The sequence below is a fragment of the Lolium perenne genome, chromosome 4 (genome assembly GCF_019359855.2).
Source record: "Lolium perenne isolate Kyuss_39 chromosome 4, Kyuss_2.0, whole genome shotgun sequence".
NCBI lineage: Eukaryota > Viridiplantae > Streptophyta > Magnoliopsida > Poales > Poaceae > Lolium > Lolium perenne.
In genome coordinates this window covers 75,703,701-75,723,026 of record NC_067247.2, presented here as the reverse complement: position 1 = coordinate 75,723,026, position 19,326 = coordinate 75,703,701, and the positions used below count along the sequence as shown (strand labels likewise).

Genomic DNA, 19,326 nt, shown 5'->3' with positions numbered 1-19,326 from the left:
CAGCAGAAAACAGGAACTGGCACTGTGGCATCTTGTTAATAGGTTAGTTCCGGAAAATGCATAAAATCATTATAAAGTGTGAGCAAAACATGTAGGTATTGTCATAAAACTAGCATGGAACATCAGAAATTATAGATACGTTGGAGACGTATCGGCGACATGCGCGTGCTCTAGCTCCACCGACGGCCGACGACGCCTCCCTCCGCCGGTGACATGCACGTGCTAGAATCCGGCGTGCTCCATCCCTGTACAGCAGGGATGCTCCGTCCCTGTACAGCAGGGACCTGATTGCTTTTTTGTTTTTCTTTTAGGTTTTAATTCCAAAGTTACAGACCGGTTGTGTTTTGTTCTGTATAATAAATGTTGAGTATTTTGTTTTCTTCCCACGGTAGAATACAAGACAGTATCAGAGCAGCAGAGCTCTGTATGAGCTACTGTTCTTTTCTTTTTTTGTTTTTTTCTCATACTAGTAGTGGCGCACCGTGCATGATTCTACTTGCGCACCCCTGACTTGGTATCTATGGCGCACATTTTAGGATTTAGTGGCGCACCCCTGGATTGTACTTGTGGCGCACGCTGATGCTACTTATGGCGCATTACGCGGTGCGCCACTGCTATGTGCCATACTAATGGCGCACTAGTGGTGCATCACTACTAATAGTTAGCAGTGGCGTGATATCAGTGGCGCACTACTAGTGCGCCACTGATAGCTAAAAGTGGTACGCTACTGATAAGCTTAGTAGTGCTATAACATAGTTGGCCTAACATGACACTAATATCCGCCGACCTAGATGGCTAAAAAAAGCACCATGGAAAACTTTCCGTGGCGCGGCCTAGACTAGATCAGCGATTAACCATCCACTGTGAAAGAGTTTCTGCAACACTTAGGGCTTGTTCTGTGATAGATCATTGTCAGCGCAAAATATGTGCCGCCAAAAATACATGCTACCGGAGGACAAAGTTAATAGTTTGTGATATGCAATACCAAACACAAGATAAAATGGTGTCTCCTGGTTCTTGTTCGCATATGATTTATGCATGAAAACCCAAGGTCTGGCCTTAACTGGTTGTGCCTGGCAACGACCTTATTGGAGGCATTGTTTTGAGAGCGGAGACTATTTTCAGGGTGAAAACCTAAGATCGTTGATCGGGCGACGATGGTGTTCGCGCACTGTTCCCTTCTTGGAGGCGTCATTTTTGGAGATTCTGTATTTCAGGTGTTGTCTTGGCGCTGGATGTATTGCTGTTGTTAGGACCGAGATACTGTAGCGGGACTTTTGTTTCTTAGTTTTCTTTTCTTTTTTTGGCTGTGTGCATCCGTAGTGTCATTAGGGTGGTGCGTTATTGCAGAGGCTGGGTGTAATTGGTATCATTTTGATATTAATATATTCCCTTTATCGAAAAAAATGATTTATGCATGGAAATGTTATATTTCAATGTCTTACGTATGATAAATTAGATAAAAACACAATGCGACTCAATTATTGTAAATGACATAATACACAATACAACATAAAACAAATTATACCATATATTTTGAAGTTCCGTATCACTCAAGTACTAACCCCACATATGTACACCTAAAATCCAAATTCAAACCCACTAACTTCACCGGAAATAGTTTGGAGACTCCGGAGGGCTGCCAAGAATAGTTCGGGGTCCTCACTATAGGAGTAGGCCATTGGTTGCCGATATCTTCCCAAGACTAGTTCAAGTATGCGAATTGTACACCGCCTTTATCAAAGGTCTTTGTAGGTTGTTGTAACCCTATCATGCTTTGCATCTAGGTGGTACATGCCAATCACACTACCATATCGAAGGAACCCCCGAATCATTGTGTTGTTCAATAACTACAACATGCATGGTTGTGTGCCTTGTGGAATCTAAATATGTAATGTGCTAACGGTATGTGATCATCGGAATCTGTACTTGTTCTCCTTGAGGAAACCCTACTAGTCTTTTATTGTTGTTTATCTCTGTTGAATTGTTGAAGCATGAAAACAATGTCTAGTTAGGCGTCAAACATGAATATTTGAGGGAAATTGTTAATTTTTGGATAGGATACATAAGTTGTATTTTGTAATGAAAATTTACCAATTGAAGTATTCCATCGATGCCTACATGTATGAATATTTTGATATTATTTATAAAAAAATTTAAAAGAAAAGTTTGCTATCCGGTTCTCTCGGTAAAGAGTCAAAGAAGATATGCAAACATACAATTCAACATTTTTTTCCATTTGTGTTTGTGACAGTTTATTGTTGTTTTGTCGGTAAGCTTTAGAGTGCATCGAGCTCGAGGAAGCTCCGCTAAAAAAATTGATAAATGAAATAGTTTCAACAAAATCGGAATTGTTTTACATGGATACAGACACATGTGCTGTACATATATGCAATGTGTAATTAGATAATACATTCTATTTTAGCCTTTTTTTTACAGCTAGTCTAGGTGCACTGTCGAGTACGTTGCAGTGTAAAATGCATTCCTCGCGAGCACAACAAATAGACGATGTATAGTTTCCGTCTAAAATCGTGCCGGTAACGCGTTTACCAAGTCCACGCGAGCGGCAGAGGCCTAGCATTGACGGATGAATCTTGGACGGCGGCCTTTTCTCGGCCGCTTTCCGCCGACCTTCCCGCTTTATTCACCTTTCTACTAGCCCGGCCCACCTTGTGCTTGGAAAAGACAAAAGGACGGCCCACCTTGTGCTCCCACTACAAAGCAAGCAGGGAAACCCAAGAAAATGAAGAGAAGATCCAACGGGTCACGCACGCACAAGATGCTGTGGAACCCGCTTCACAGTGACCACCAGCTATGTCCCCTCCCCGTTAAAAGCCACGATTGGAAGCAGAGCTAGCCGACGAGCACAAGGAGAAAGCACGCCTCGACCTTTTATTACCACCGCTCTCTATCTGCTTAACACCACTCGCAGGAATTCCCCCGACGGCAGCAGAGGAAGCAGAGCAAACTGCAAGAAGGGGCGAGAGCAGGACGCAGAGGCGTACGGCATCCATGGACTCCCGCAAGGAGGTACGAGGAGCTTCCTCCTACAGCTAGCTATACTTATTTGTCTATGCTTCTTTCTTATGTTTCTTGAGCTATTTTTGCCTGGATAAACCGAGAGCAACCGTGGTACTCCGTAGCTCATTTTCTTCGGCCGGCCAATTTGAGTTCGCCGAAAAAGTGGAACGAAATTTCACTCGGAGCGCACGTATTTTTGCTTAGCCGAATCTCCCCCAAGAAACAGAGCAGTTCTCGGCACAGTAGCTTGCAATAGGAGGGCGACGGAGAAGATTGATTGCATGGCCAGATCGATCGTTCTGAGAAGCTGCCCGTGGCCGATTCCTTGCAGGAGCAGCATGGGGGAGCGGTGGGGTGGATGACGGTGCCGACCTTCGGGGACTGGGACATGAAGAACGGCCCCGTGCCGGACTACTCCATGGACTTCTCAAAGATCCGCGAGATGCGCAAGCAGAACAAGCGCGAGCTCTCCCGGGCCAGCCTCGGCGGCGACGACGACCTCCTCGCCCAGCAGCACAAGGCGGCGCAGGCCCAGGCCGCCAAGGCCGCCGAATTCGCCCCGGCAGCCGACGACCACCACCGGCCGCTCCACACCGCACACGACGATTCACCCACGGTGAGAGTCATGATAAACTTACAGTACCTATTCTACTACATCGTGACACTTTAACTCATACATGCATGCCTTGTCTGCCGTCTTAACTCCATTGTCTGTGGCGCCTTTTATCACCTTCTCCGAATTGACTAATCGAAATTAATTTGGATGGTCAAATGACTCAAATCCAAGTGAACTAATTGCAGCTGCTAGTTTTGCTATACTAGAGAATCACAACTCTTAGCCTCACTCACTGTATATCAAACCTTTGGAAATTGTGGTCAGAAATTCAGGAGGCTTGTGTTGTTTTCAAGTGCACAATTCAGCACAAAGGTTTGATCCTGGGCAGAGCAAGGGACAAATCCTCCTCATCTTTTCAGAATTTAGAAATGATAGACAGAATATAATCATCTAGTTTTTTTTACATGCGTCGTGTGTGTGGTCCATCAGAGTAGCATCACATCCATAGAATTGTCATAATCAGCAATTCTGGAGCAGTACGTGTAACCACCTGTGGTGTGGTGACTCATCTGTTGATGAAGATGGAAATAGTGGCCGAAAGAGGAAGAGGCCATTGCAGATAGCAATGGGCAGCAGTAGTAGTGCTTGTCGCAACTTGGATGACCAGGACATGCCCATTAAGTATATTTATTTGTAGGCTCTATAACTGCATTCCTCTTGATTATTATTAGGTGTACTGACGTGTTGGCAACGTCACTGTCCACTAGAGTGGTGAGAAGGCTGTTGGGGGCAAACAGTAATTATTGGTACTTTAAGGTGTACAATGCCATCAGTGGCAGGTTTTAGTAGCTTCAGCATTACAGTATGTATTATTGGAGAACAGGAATGTTAAGGAGAGCGTTGCTCTCTGTATGATCAGTTCATTGTTTGGATTGGTTGTAAAATTCGTTGATAAATGGGTATGACCCTGCGGAAAATCTATATGTCAGTTAGGGAAGAAACAGCTTCGAGGACAAATGTTTGGATAGATTGTGACTGATGGGTGGTTATAGAAGTGCTGTTTTAGGTGAAGCTAGTTTTTCGCTGGCCCTGATTACGTGCAGCAGTTTTGCGGCATCTTGATACTGTTAACTGTCGGTGTACTACCTGATCAAGGATTATGGCAGCAATGAACTACTCACAGAGTAGCTATTAATCCTTCAAGATAAGAACTTGCATGTCTAACTTTTGCTTCAACAGTACCATATATACATGACAAATTGACTGCTGTTTAGGTTTTCATTTTCCACTTGAACTTACATTTGCTGCTCTTTCTATTTTTAGGGAAGGAAGAAGTTCCTGAGCTATTTCCAGTGCTGTATCAGAGCCTGAAGGATTGTGTGAAACTCACGGTTCATACGCCTGCGCAAATAGCTTCTTAGGTTCTTCATTATTGTAAAGTTTGCATAATGTTGAGTCTCCTGCTCTGTAATCATGTTTCTCCTTTTGTGAGAGAGGAAAGGGTCAAATCGTGAGAGATCAAAGGCTCATCTGTTCATACTGTTTTCTTTTCAAATGGTATGCAACTTGTAGTGCAATATAATCTGCAATCTTTCGAGGGACCCCTGAAGGTGCGTAGTTGATTTGGATGGTTGGTCAGAGTACAATTTGTGCAGATTTGATGTTGAATGGCTGTCCTATTCTTGCTGTTCTAGTGGTTCGCTTTTGTTCTTGATCCTTTGTACAGCCTGCCGTGGAAGCAACGAACTCTTTGACACGTACACAACGCAACATTTTCCATGTTGGAGAAATGCAGAGAAGTCAATAAGAGACTGCTTGTCCATTACCACGAAGTCTTCCTTGTGGAATCACAAGAAAGGGACTTGAGCTCCAAATTTGTACTGTTTGTGAGATTATCTGCTCTCAGGTTTTAGTGTATATATTTCTTCGCTCTTGTTTTCAGGTATTACATGCCAACGTTAGCAGAAAATGTTACTGTATACTGCCTATCAAGTACTAGGTAAAAATTACAGCTCCTTGGAAAATTTTAGACTTGAGTACTTAAATACTACTTCCTCTCCCTATTGATAGCTCCAAATTTTGCTTTACTCCACTCTTGCAAGCGGCCCATGACTTTTTCCAAGCCCATTCGAACATCACCGAGAGAGGCTTTCGGTCCATCCTCCTCCCATGCTTGAGCAACATGCTCGGAAAGACCAGCATCTCTCTCCCACATAATTTCGTAATATCGTCTCGCTGGTCGCCGACTCTGCCATTCTTCTTTTACACATTCCAGGATGATTGGTGAGTGGTCCGATCACGGCGTGACCTTGTGCACTAGGCGAGCATCCACAAACAAATTTCGCCAAGTATTATCCGCGACCGCTCTATGACTCTATCTAGTCTGACCTGAATATTTTTGCTCTCCCACTTCTCTTGTTGTCGTAAGTAAAAGCATAAGCTGAAAAACCCAAGTCCACAAGCTCAGAGACTTCTAGAGTTTCTCTAAATGCTTTCATTTGGTTTTCTGACTGCTGGGAGATGTTCATAAGACCACATGGCTTCGTTAAAATCACCTACAACACACTAGGGCAGGTCAGATCGGGGTTTTAGCGCCCTTAGTTCACCATATACACAAGTTAGGCGCCAGAGCATCACCTCCTGTAGAGACCTGAACATTCATGTCAATATATCTATCTGTCACCTCCTGAACATCAACTACAATTTGCTCACTCAAGAAGGCTAGACCTCCACTTTTACCATCACTATCCACACCAACAAAACCCTTAAGACCCAATCTTGCTCGTAGCCTCTTCATCTTTTCTGCCTTGTGTCTCGTCTCACTGAGGAAAACTAAATGTGCCTTGGTTGACCTAGAAAGGCCAACAATCTCTTGAACTGTCGGTTTATTCCTCACTCCCCGACAGTTTAGAATGAGGCAATTCATTGCTCCCGACGGATCGCACCTTGCGAACTCGCCAGTTTTCCAGCGGCCCCAAGGCTGCCTGCCTCCATAGGTACCATTCCATTCAGTGTTTTTCCCCTACCTGCATTTTAGGCACTGCCACATCCATGTAATTTCTTGCGAGAAAATAATACCTCTTATATCCTTGTCAAAATTCACTATTGTCGATCCATGTAAAAGCCGGAAAGACGCCCGTCGCGCATCTACTCTGACTGTGTGTGGCACGTCAACGTGAGACCCACCACGTGTTATCCCTTTCACGGTTACACCCCACGCGCCCACCACGTGCTCTCCCTTATCCCCCACGTGCTCTTCCGTATCCTACCAATGGCCCTGACGGAGGCGAGCAATAACCTTAGGGTTTGCGAGTGCATGTCACCGTGACTTACGGGGTGGGGTGAGTGTGCGGGTCACTAGCATTGGAGAAGAGGTGGGGAGGCTTAGAGGGATGGTCGGAAGCAATAATGGACTGGTGGAGGAGGAGCTCCAGGTGAGGCGTGCAGCAGCACGTCGACTGCAGGCTCTGGTTAAAATAGTCGGCTATAGCCGATAGCCGCGAATTTTTTTGAAGCTATGAAAGGCTATAGCCGGGCTATAGCCTGCTATAGCCATATAGCCGATTTGCTAAATAATGAAAAAAATTGGGCAGCATAAATTCATATATATATATATATCATTAATTCACAAATTAATAACATAATAACATCTTCACACATGCTAGATACACATAATAGTTCACACATAGTTAAATACATAGTTTTGTCCAAATATTACAACATCATTATGTAGTTTAGGACATAGTTATGCTTGCCGCTCGACTTGGTGGCTATTTCGCCAAGCAAATGGGCCGGTCGACTAAAATTTTTGGTCCAAAATTTTGGGCCCATTGAGCGAGAAGTTAGCGGCTATGCGGTTAAATTAAGGCTAAATAGCCTTAGCCGGGCTATTAGCGGCTATTTCTATTTTAGCCTCTAAAGCCTCTAGCTATAGCCGCAGGCCTCGCGAAAGGCTATAGCCGGGCTATAGCCCAGCTATAGCCGGCTATTTTAAACAGAGACTGCAGGAGACGCGAGGCGGCGGTTCAACCAGAAGTAGTTGCAGGATGGAGCGGCTCGTTAGATATAGAGAAGAAGGGGATGGTGGGGCGGGCATGTTAGAGGCAGTCGTGAGAGGTGAGAGGGGTTGGAAGGCGCATGAAAGAAGGGGATTAGGGAGGGAGTACAATTCAGACAGCCCCTTCCAACAACGTTGGAGACTGTTGGAAAGTATTCTTGCCCATGTATGTCGGTTAGTCAGTGCGTTGCTACGGGAAGGCTCGTCTTCATCTCTCCTTTCTTTTCTCTTTGTTGTACGATGCTTGTATTGTAAGGTTATATCTATGCATCCTGGCCAATAACTTGTTCATCATGCTAATTTGCTTTTATTGAAACTGATAAAATACTTCGAATTCAATATCTGGAAGAAAAGAAGAACACTGCACCCAGCCACCCACATGTGCATAACAACATGAAAGAAAACAACTCCAACAGTCTACATCTAGCAGAAAACAGACTCCCTAACAGGCTGCCAGCAAAAGCTAAACATAAACAACTACACTAACACCACAACTGCAGGATGGAACTAACCAAAGTACCACTTCATGTGAAGTCGCCAAGATGTAATTTACTTACCGCAGAAATGGATGATGTCACTGAAATAGGAGCATGGATCAGGGAAGATGGATATTAACTGCATTAAGGCTTATTCCGTCCCAAATAGCGGGTGTATTGCATGCAGTGCACATGGCGTCTGTACATAGTGACTCTTCTTCTGCAGCAACATAAATGTACAAATTTCTATATTTCACAGTGGCATGTACTACTTATATAGTGCAAATTTTGCTGTCATTCGTATTGGAGCTAGCCTTTCATATAACCTAAGGAGTTCACAAAAAGATATCAATTACAAATCTTACACTAGATTAATTCCTTGGGATGAGGAAAACCGATAATATAGACAAGAGTAGTGACTGGTTGCAACCTTCATCAGTCTTCGCAGTACAAATAATGTACGGAGTAGCTGAGCAACAGAATGTACACCCGACATCTCCAAATTTCTCAATTTTAGTATCAGGAAACGTAATGGCATCCACTGAGCACGTATCAATGCATCATCATGGAAAATTATCCCAGCACACAAGATAACAACAACACATAGAACAGATTATAAAAGTGAAAGTTTCCTGAATGTAGTGGTATCAATCATTCTAAAGATAGTAACACTAGTATTTTGGTCAGAAGAGCCTGTAACCAATGTCAGCGTACAAGACAGTAACCATTTTTTTTTTTACTATGACTACGGCGGGCATAAGCCAACCTCATATATTCAGCCAAGTTGCCTATGAAGGTTTTCAGCCTCTACAAGATGGGTTCAAATGAACCAGAACACACAAGGGTTACAAGGGTGAAGAAGAAAAAGAAAAAGAAACACACCAACACAACACAAGACCGAGAAGAAAAAGTGGCAACTTGCAGAACAGTCGTCCATGCACAATGCCAACCTGGTTTTTATCTCGCTATATAGCCAAAATTTTGGTCAGTTGAAAACGAATGGTTGAATTCACAGATATGGGATCATGCCCGCACCAAACAATTATTCTCAATCAGCACTCTATACGGACTGCACCGCTTTGAGTCGATATGAACTTGGGCTTCCTCATCACCTGCTCCAAGCACTGGATGGTATCCCCAACCTGGAAGTCATCGCAATCCTCTATCACCAATCCACAGTCACCCTTGTCGAGCGTGTCAGCATCCTGCTTCTCTCGTTTCAGAGAAGCGCATGGACCTTCAAAGACAACATCTCCGCTTCTCAACAGTCTCATGGTTCCGGATCTGCTAAAGTGACCATCGGTAATCCGGCAGCCAGCAATCTTGATGTCTGGCCCTTTTGACTTGCTACGCCCTTTCAGCTCGAATATGTTCAAAACCTCAGCCTCCCCTGAAATTTGGGTTTCAGCAGTCCCTGGTGCCTTCTCCACAATCAGCCTTCCCATTTCCTCAAGGAGATGGTAAATCACCTTGTGCAGCAAAATCTGAAGAACAGACATGGTCAAGGCAGCTAAACTCATTTTTCCAGTTTCCAAGTTATGTAAGAAAGTCTAAAAAAATCAGCCAACACATTTGAAACTCTTAACATTTGTATTGTATACTTTCTTCTGATGGGAACGAGACAAGCCTTCAAACAGAATACGGAAAACTAGCCATAGGGAAACTAAACTGAATCTATAGGGCTCAGATCAACCATCAAAAGCTAAAGATGCTTCAAGAAAAATGAAGAGTGCAGAATACACTGACTCCATGTACGACATTCAAAATTGATATAGAGGTTGATCTGAATTCTCATTATCACATTTCAAATACAGTATTCATTGACGAAAACATGTTGGTAGTCCATATCATCAATTCATCACACATCAGAGCTGAATTACTTTATTCTTCCCAAATTCACCATAACATATCCTAATATCTACTACTCCCTCCGATTCGTATTTAGTTGCCACTAATATAGATGTATCTAGACATATTTTAGTCATAGGTACATCCATACTAGTGGCAAGTAATATGAATCGGAGGGAGTACATGATATAAAGCAACACCAGAAACCAGTGAAAGAGAAAGCGTTATGTGCGATAAGATCTAGCTTCTCTGCATGGTAGCCCATAACGTATTACCATGTTTTACACTCACCACCCAAAGATGACATGAAAATCACTACCGGTTTCCAAGGAACATTACTTGATTTCTACCAAAGATGCACTTAATAAAATAAAATACAGGCATTGGAGAAACAATAAGCATGGTACCTTAATGTTGGCTTGTGTTGCTCCTTGAGTGATTGCACTTGGTGGATTGCGAACGTTGAAACCAACTATGTATGCTCGGCATGCTTGTGCCAGATCAATGTCATGTTCACTTACTGGACCGACACCAACATGAACAATATTCACAAACACCTAAAAAAAGGTAGTATAGGCACGGTCATGAGTCGAAATACTGATATATTGTAAACAAAATTGTGCATATAGTCTAAAAGGCGGTATCAGCTATCAGCAATTTGGCACTGCTTGAGTGCATGTAGTCAAATTTATGAGACCATACAAGTAAAAATAAGGTATCAAATGTGCTCGAGAAAAAACCTGTGGACTATTAAGACTTCTTAAGGCGTCTGTAACTGCTTGAACACTGCCCTGTACATCAGCTTTAACAATAATGGGCATCTCAACTCTTTCAGGAGTCTCATCTGCATTTTCTGCCTCCTCAGTCATGTCCTCATCAATCTTCCGAAGCCTATCTTTCTCCTGTTTCTTCTTCCGCCCTTGACTAAGCATTCTTGCCCTTTCCTCCGAGTCAACAACCACTACATCATCCCCAGCCATTGGAAGGCCCCTTAGCCCCTCAATCTCAATAGGCATTGCGGGTTTTGCAGACTCTGTTACTTTCCCTGTGGTGTCTCTAAGTGATCTAATTCTTCCCCACTCTGCTCCCACAACAATGTACTGCCCACTAACTAATGTGCCAGACTTAACTATAGCTGTTGCAAGTGGTCCCCTGCCTCTGTCCACCTTTGCCTCCACCACAAAAGCTTGAGCAGGCCCATCTGTTCTGGCTTTTAGGTCCATTATCTCAGCCTGAAGAAATAAAGCTTCTTCCAGTTTATCCAAACCAAGTTTTGATAACGCAGAAATTTCAACAACCTGTACATCACCACCCATATCCTCCAAAAGCAACCCTTCTGAACCAAGCTGAATTCTCACCCTCTCAGGATCAGCTCCAGATTTGTCACATTTGTTTATGGCAACTACAATGGGAACATTTGCTACCTTTGCATGTGAAATAGCTTCAAGGGTTTGAGGCATAACACCATCATCTGCTGCAACCACAAGCACTACAATATCTGTGACAGCTGCACCTCTGGCCCGCATAGCACTAAATGCAGCATGCCCTGGTGTATCAAGAAATGTGATAGAGGCTCCAGATTGCATCTCAACAACGAAGGCACCTATATGCTGAGTGATCCCGCCAGCTTCCTTAGCTGCAACAGATGTTTGCCGTAGGGAATCCAGAAGTGATGTTTTACCATGATCAACATGACCCATAACAGTTACAACAGCAGGCCGTGGTTCGACCACACCTTCACCTGTGTGCATTCTTCTGATATTAACACCAATTTCCTGTGGAGCAAGCAAGAAACATATGCTCATGTCACAATTCACATAAAATAGAAGCTTCGCTAAAGCTGCTTAAATGTTTCATGATGACAAAGCTGAGGTGTAAACTGGAGACAATGGCAAACATAATTAGAAACAATAACAACATACTTAAAGTCACAACATATATGTTTGCTCCAATAAAATAGTATCAAACCAGTAGCAATGCCATTTTTTGTGAACATAACAAAGTGAAAAAAAATGAAGAGAGAAAAAATGCGGGCAACAAACAAGATATAACTTGTTAAAGGGAAATCCACCACTGAACACAAATGGAATCATCCCCCCTCTCTCAATCGACAACTGTTACAGATAAATTACAGCAAGATGAAGGGAAAAAACACAGTGGCATCGATTAACTTGCAACTAGAGTTCACAAAAAATGCAGAGTTTAAAGAGATAAAGAACACTTTTCAGCATCATCCTATCACACCTTGCAACAAATTTCTTTTGCTAGATGAGTTCAAAAGCAACATGCAGAGTGAATTTAGCTATCATGACATTGACTTGTAGTCTCATATGACCTGATAAAACACAACAAATAAGATGTGCTGGTATGACTAGTTACTAATATGCTTCAGAGTAGCATCAAGGAATGTAGAAGTTTCAAAAAGGAACACTATAAATACGTACCATAGCAACTAACTCAGCAAGATCAATGCCGATAGAGTCGAATTCTGATTCAACCCTTTCACCAAGATCTGCAAGTATGCTTTGAAGTGCACTAATAGCTGCACCGGATCGCTTAGATAGGTCATGCAATGTCATCCCATCAAAAATTTCAACAAGTTTATCTGGTGATGATTTAATGGTAATCTTAGGTTTTGGTGCAACATATGGCGCTTCTACAGGAGCTTGAGTCCTAGGTTCTTTCTTCACCCGCTTCTCCTTTTTTGGTGCTTTTAGCCCTGCAACATCCTCCTTTTTCCGGCTCCATGCTAACATATACACACCTGCATGAACATTCCTATAAAGAAGACAATATTGTCACCTAAAATGTAAATGCTAAAATCCACATCAAATAGCAATACACTGATAGTAGCATCCCTAGAAAACAACAATTTGAGGTTTAAAGACAAAAAAAAAATCTGAACAGTTTCAGAAGACAAACTAAACAAGAATAATAGTAGAATGAGTGTGTGTAAGAGCTGAGAATCTACTGAGTGCCTTTCGCAAGGAAGTTCAGATAAGATGAGAGGTAAAAACATGACTCCATGCGTTGCAAGTCACGTGAGTTGATAGATCATTTAGTGAGCAGAAAATGAACATGATGCAGTTTCACCAAAGAAATAAAGATTCAGTTTAGTTGTGTGGTATAAGACTCAAATTTAGTGTGCTTTTTCCAGTACGTGTCATAGTTTGTTGAATATGTAGATGTAATTACAATAGTGATGTCACCAGAGAAACAGGGCAGCATACAGTAACATACCTGATAGTGTAGTGTTGAAAGATCCCACCTTGGAGTCTATTGCTATGGGCAAACTCTGCAGTTGGGGATTAAAAATGGATGAAATCATAGACTTATGGTGTATCCAATAAACAACATAGTACTTGCTCCTAGAAATGTGACCAAAAAAAGACTTCATGAGGCATAGAATTTAGTATGCTGAACTCAACAACAAAATCATTCTACTAGAGGTTAGGGTTTTACTTTGCAAGACAATGGTTGGGAAAGTAAAAAAGTTGAAATGAACTTATGCAGTAAGGATAACATTAATTGCACTTACGCGTCAGCTTCCCCAAATTTCCGCTGGAGAAATGCTTCATTCCACCATGATCTGTGCGGAAAGCCAAGTTCATGAGGCCTGCTTGGACATCCTGAGATGAATCTTCAATTTAGTTCCATGTGGCAAGGGGAAAATCATGCTTGTTAAACTCTGCGCTCGAGGAAGAGAAAATGTATGAAAATCCAGAAAAGAGAAGCCCTACCTTTCTTCGCAGCATCCGCCATGCCATTCTTGTGCTCCTCTGCTGGCTCCTCCGACTAGCCCTCGGACGAGCTTCGCGGCCACAGGTCTTGGGCGTCGGCGGGGAGCTGGGCAGTGACAGAGGCAGATGTGCGCTGACAGGGCGGAACTATCCAGCGCTGGAGGTAGGCGAGTTGCGCGGCGAAAAAATAGCATGTGTATACTAGAATGTATATATATATATATATATATTATTTTTTCACACATAATAACATTAAAATAATCAGAATAAGGTGGGAACTACAACACGCGTTAACCATTTGGGTGATCTTGTTGTACATAAACTGGGATTTCTGTCCCGCTCAAATTTGAACAGTTTGGAAAGATGATATTCATAGGCGATAACAAGAGCGGTAATTAACAATGATGCCCAGCAGCTATGCTATGACAGTAACAATGCTCACCCCTATACTGCACCATTAGCTGCCGAATGTTCTTACACTTGACACCATTAACAAACCCTTACCATGCATGGAAAATACAGAATGGACATTCTGCTACAAACGAATGCATTTCCGTTTGTTTCAGCCTTTAAATATTTTGTGTTTTCTCTGTTTCAGACTTTGTTAATGCTCTCAAGGTTCCCACCAGATATTGTGGGTAATTAGATGGAAACTTACCGCTTGCTTATTGCACACCTTGGTCTATGCATTAGACAGGGATACTTGTCCATTAATTAAAGCAATATATAAGAAAAAGGCAGATTCAGTCTCAGCAGTATTTACTCATACACAGATGGTTCTGATATACAATCTTTGCAAACAATATGGCAATTTCGAACAGTGCACCATACTGAACCAAGAGCCCATGCTTGCTTACAGGAAAAACATCAGTTCCTCGAGTTTCAGTACTTGTGCAAGCATATCCTAATGGTGGCTATGGGACCTGGGAGCTAAGCTCGTACATATCCATGGATGGACCGATGGAGGCAAGTTCCCTGCACCTCCCTTCTGCCCGCGATTTAGGGTTTGGACCGAGGAGGGTAGGGGGGCGCCAGGGGGAATAGGGGCGGGGATGGTAGGACAGCCATGGGAGGGGGAGGTGAGGAAGGGAGACGGGGAGGGAGGTGAACCTGCGAGCGCCGTCGCCGGGGTCGCTGCCGTCGAGGGCGAACGCCGCCGCCACCAGGTCGACGAATCGACGAATCTTCGTAGAGAGAATAGGCACAATACCACTAGTCAAAAGTCAAAACCAAAAGTTCAAAAATAGCACTGAAAAAACCAAACTTGCCTAAATACCATTGCTGTTTATGTTTTCACACACAACGACTTCCATAAAAGATTTCAGCAAGATCTTGAAAAGTATTTCAGTAGCATTTTCACTTAATTCCAGCAGGCATCATCATTTCAAGAGGATTTGAGAAACTGAACATCTATTGCTAGTCTAAAATTGTCCATCGAATCAATGCTGAAACACACAAACACAACAAACTAAGTAGATTCTGAATTTGCTGCACGTTGCCATGAAGAACAGTACACACAGCAGAGGAAACACGGGAAGAAGCGAGGACAATTCGTTGGGTCGTAGGGGCTGCCGATATCGGTGCGGCGAGCTGGCTGTCAACGGCGCCGCCATGTAGATACAGTATTCTTTGGTTCCGGGCTGGTCACTCGCAGCTTGGTTTAGACGAGGGCTGTTTAGGAATTCCAGAAATGCTAACAAGGATTACACAGTTTGACTAACGGGAGCAGTTTGACATCTAACGGAAGTGATATTCTGGCAACAAAAACTGAAACTGTAATGGCATTTTAGCAAGTTTGGTTTTTTCAGTGTTATTTTGGAACTTTCGGTTTTAACTAGTGCTATTGTGGCTATTCTCTTCGTATGGTATCACGAGTCGAAGAAAATCTGAAAAAGAAAACTCCATCGTTTGTTTTTTCATGGAAAATGTAGCCAACATCGGTCAACCATCCCGAGCCTCCCACCACACGTGAGCACGGTGGGATTGCTCTGTGTAGGCGTCCTGAGTGTCCACAGCGCACCGCAGCAACGGTAACGTTGCAGGGCGACGTTCTCTTAAGGCAACGACATCTGTTGATTGAGGATCAGCGCAAAATGTTACGTATCCTACCACTAACTGTGGAGAGGTAGAGGCAACACCTATTCACGGTTGTTCTCAAATTCGGAGCGCACCCGTGTCACCGCGGTGCCGCGGCAACGTTAAACGGGATGTTCTCTGAAGGCAACGGTGCTTGTTCCCCGCCAATAGACGGGGAACGCGCACTTTCTCTTCGGGACACGCCACGCGGCAACGGTAAACGTTGCCGCGGGACGGGCGTAGCTGGCTATGGGGATAACCCCGGCGCCAACAGGGAGGGATGCCAGCGCCCCCCCCCCCCCCCCAATATACCTAGGAAACTTAGCCCCCCCTGGGACCCCTGCCCGTCAGCTTGTGAAGGAGCCCTACACTGCTGTCGCGGCAGAGAAAATGACCATTTCTCTGCCGCGGCAGAGATTTCTGCCTGGCGCCCGTAGCAGCCCATATATGTTGCGGCTTGCTAGCGCGACTACCTTCGGTGCTGCTGCTTCTCAAGTCGACCCTCGACAAGTACAACGTCCGCTGCGGATCAGAGATGCAAACCTGGAAACTGGCGATGTCGATATGGACCTGGAGGAACAAGATTGATGGCCTCTTTCCTTTTTACCTGGAGTGGTTTTAGTTTGTCGCCTGGCTTTCATTTTGTGTTGCTGGTTCTGAGCCTCTGGACCAGTCTAAAACTTCTATGTTGTGTGTCGTTAGCATTAGGCGGTGACTGTAATAGTTTCGTTAGCTGTTACTTTGTTTCTCATGCCTGGACATGATACTTTGTTTCTTTACCCCTGGGTAATGAAATCCGGCCCAATGTGGAGGCTCCAAGTATGTTTCCTTACCCGGACGTTACTTTGATTTCCTCTATTTTTCCTTACCCGGACGTTACTTTGATTTCCTCTATTTTCATTGGTGCTTCTTTTTTCCTTCTAATCCAACAACCTTTTCCAATTCTTTTTTTTTTTACATTTTCCTATTCTGGTTGATGCCTATGCCTATGATACAAATACTTAATTATCCATTCTATTAGTATTGAGTAAAACTTACCTGGTGGATGCATAAATCACACTATATCCACTTTTGAGACAAATTTTATAAATCACACCATATCTACTTTGGGTACAAATTTCTAATTCAAGTCTTAAACATATCAGAAAGTTTGAAATTTGATATTGTGATACTGTATTTCTCTCATAGGGTAGTTCTTATAATAGGATTACCCTATTTCTCTCATAGGCTTTACTCCTATTAGACATAGATATTTTTGGTTAGACCGTTGGTTTGATCTTCAGAATATAGGGGTGTTGAGGGTAGTTATTAGTATCGAGTAAAACTTACCTGGTGGATGCATAAATCACACTATATCCACTTTTGAGACAAATTTTATAAATCACACCATATCTACTTTGGGTACAAATTTCTAATTCAAGTCTTAAACATATCAGAAAGTTTGAAATTTGATATTGTGATACTGCATTTCTCTCATAGGGTAGTTCTTATAATAGGATTACCCTATTTCTCTCATAGGCTTTACTCCTATTAGACATAGATATTTTTGGTTAGACCGTTGGTTTGATCTTCAGAATATAGGGGTGTTGAGGGTAGTTATTGGGTTTGAATGTACATCGACGGCATATATATGTTATAATTGTTTAATATTTTATATTTATGTAGTGAAATAGGGCCCATTTTAAAATGTCGCACAGGGTCCTAGATTTTGCCGGCCCGGCCCTGCACCAATAAATTAGAGCAAATATAGGGCTGACCCCTAGTGAATTTTTTTTCTAGCTTCGTCCCTGGTCGCCTATATATATGAGAGGTGATGGAACATTGAGAGTTGAGACCAACCACCCAAACAAATCGAATATATCAATACAACCTACTTGTTAGATCATGAAAAACACAGAGTCAGATTATTCAATTGACGAATTGAGTTCCACTGGATCTGAACCAGTTGACAGTTGTAACCCGGCCTGTAGATCATCCAAAACACAGAGTCAGATCACCTAGCCTGCAGGTGCGACAAGAGCGAGCAGCTATAACATTCCATCCAAAATCATATAGGAGTAGTGCACTAGTACCGCACGACGACCTATACAAACACAATCTTTCATACTCATGAAACATTGAAGGAAACTAGATATATAGGTGTAAAAATGGTTTTATTCCTTGATTCAAACAACATGCTTCGATCGGTGCCAGCCAGATACGATCTGCGCTACCCTCCGTTCCGATCGACGGCGCTGCGCCTCCACCCGGCAGCTGCCGCTCTGGATGAACCTCAGCCAGACGCCTAATACAGGAAACAACCACAGGCTCATGAAAAAAGTTGGGCCTGATTGGGTCGCAGAGAGGGGCAGCTCCCAGCCTGATCATCTCTAGTACCCTTCAATTTGGTACTGTCTCTTCTTGTATATTTTGTTTCTAACAGCGGAATCGAAATGGAAAGAAGCGTTCGTAGATTTTGTTTCTACGAGTACATGGTAACATGCTGACGCCTGCAGCTATGCAACAACAACTCAATGTAAATACTCCGATTAAATCCGATGGAAGAAGATGCTAAGGCCGCCGTCGCCATGCACTCCCAACCATCCGATAGGCTCCACGAGGTGGAACGACTCCGCATCGGACGATCCAACGATCCTCTCAAACCTGCCACGCAGGTACTCCACCCCTCCGCCGGGCAGCCACCCCGCGCCGGCCGTCACGGCCCAGAGCTTCTCCATCGCCCACCCCTCCGCGTCCGACGGCGCCTCCCGCCTCGTTGCGAACCCCGCGCGCCCGCCGTTGCAGTACACCAGCCACTTGGGCGACTCGAGGAGAGCGCCTCCGCTTCCGGCCCACTCTCGCTGGCACTCCAGCACGATCCTGCCGGCGGCGGCGATGTCCGTGCCCGCGAGGCCGGCCGGCAGGTCGAGGACGAGGAGCGGCGCCGGCACCGCGGACTCCACGGGCGCCGCGTGCTCGTGAAGGAAGAGGCGGACGCGGCGGTCGCCGGTGGAGGGGAGGAAGAGCGTGCCACGGACGACGGCCGGGGAGGAGGGCGCCGCCGGGGAGAGGCCCAGCGCAGCGTGGCACGGCTGGAGCGTGGAGGCGAGGAGGCACCGGCCGACGCGGGACCACCACGCCGACCACGCGACATGGCAGCTGCGGGGCGCGGCCTGCTGTTTTTCTCCGCCGCCGTCTTCGCCGACGGGCACGACAGCCGGCGGCATGTGTGCATATATGTGGGCGCTTGTCTAGGTGCGAGCGCCGCCAGAGGAGTATAAAACGTGGAAGCGTAATCTAGGCATGGAGGGGTTCAATTAGGGTTTGAGATCGACGAACCGAGATGATCGAGAGTTCGTTGAGATACATCTGTTCCTGATCTGCATGCATGCAGGCCGATATGGAAGGTAATAACTAACGCGCGCGTGACGTGTCCGGCCTTGGCCCCCTAGTCCATATCCAAACCCGAGCCCTCGATCATCTCTCGCGTGCCCGCCGTCTGGCTTCTTCCTTCACGGCGACGGCCGCCGGCAACACGTTCGCGAACTATCGCCGGAGATGTCGACCCTGCCA

General features: G+C 44.5%; 2 protein-coding genes across 2 annotated transcripts; one reads left to right on the top strand and one right to left on the bottom strand.

Annotated features, from left to right (window-relative positions):
* The first annotated feature begins 2,799 nt into the window (after positions 1-2,799).
* Positions 2,800-5,180, top strand: LOC127293003 (uncharacterized). Its single transcript, XM_051322559.2, has 3 exons — positions 2,800-3,030; positions 3,353-3,637; positions 4,901-5,180. The coding sequence occupies exons 1-3, from the start codon at positions 3,013-3,015 to the stop codon at positions 4,946-4,948; spliced, it is 351 nt and encodes a 116-aa protein (XP_051178519.1). The 5' UTR covers positions 2,800-3,012; the 3' UTR covers positions 4,949-5,180.
* A 13,122-nt stretch (positions 5,181-18,302) lies between these two features.
* Positions 18,303-18,980, bottom strand: LOC127346906 (protein MIZU-KUSSEI 1-like). Its single transcript, XM_051373150.2, has one exon. The coding sequence runs from the start codon at positions 18,978-18,980 to the stop codon at positions 18,303-18,305; it is 678 nt and encodes a 225-aa protein (XP_051229110.1).
* Positions 18,981-19,326: the final 346 nt, after the last annotated feature.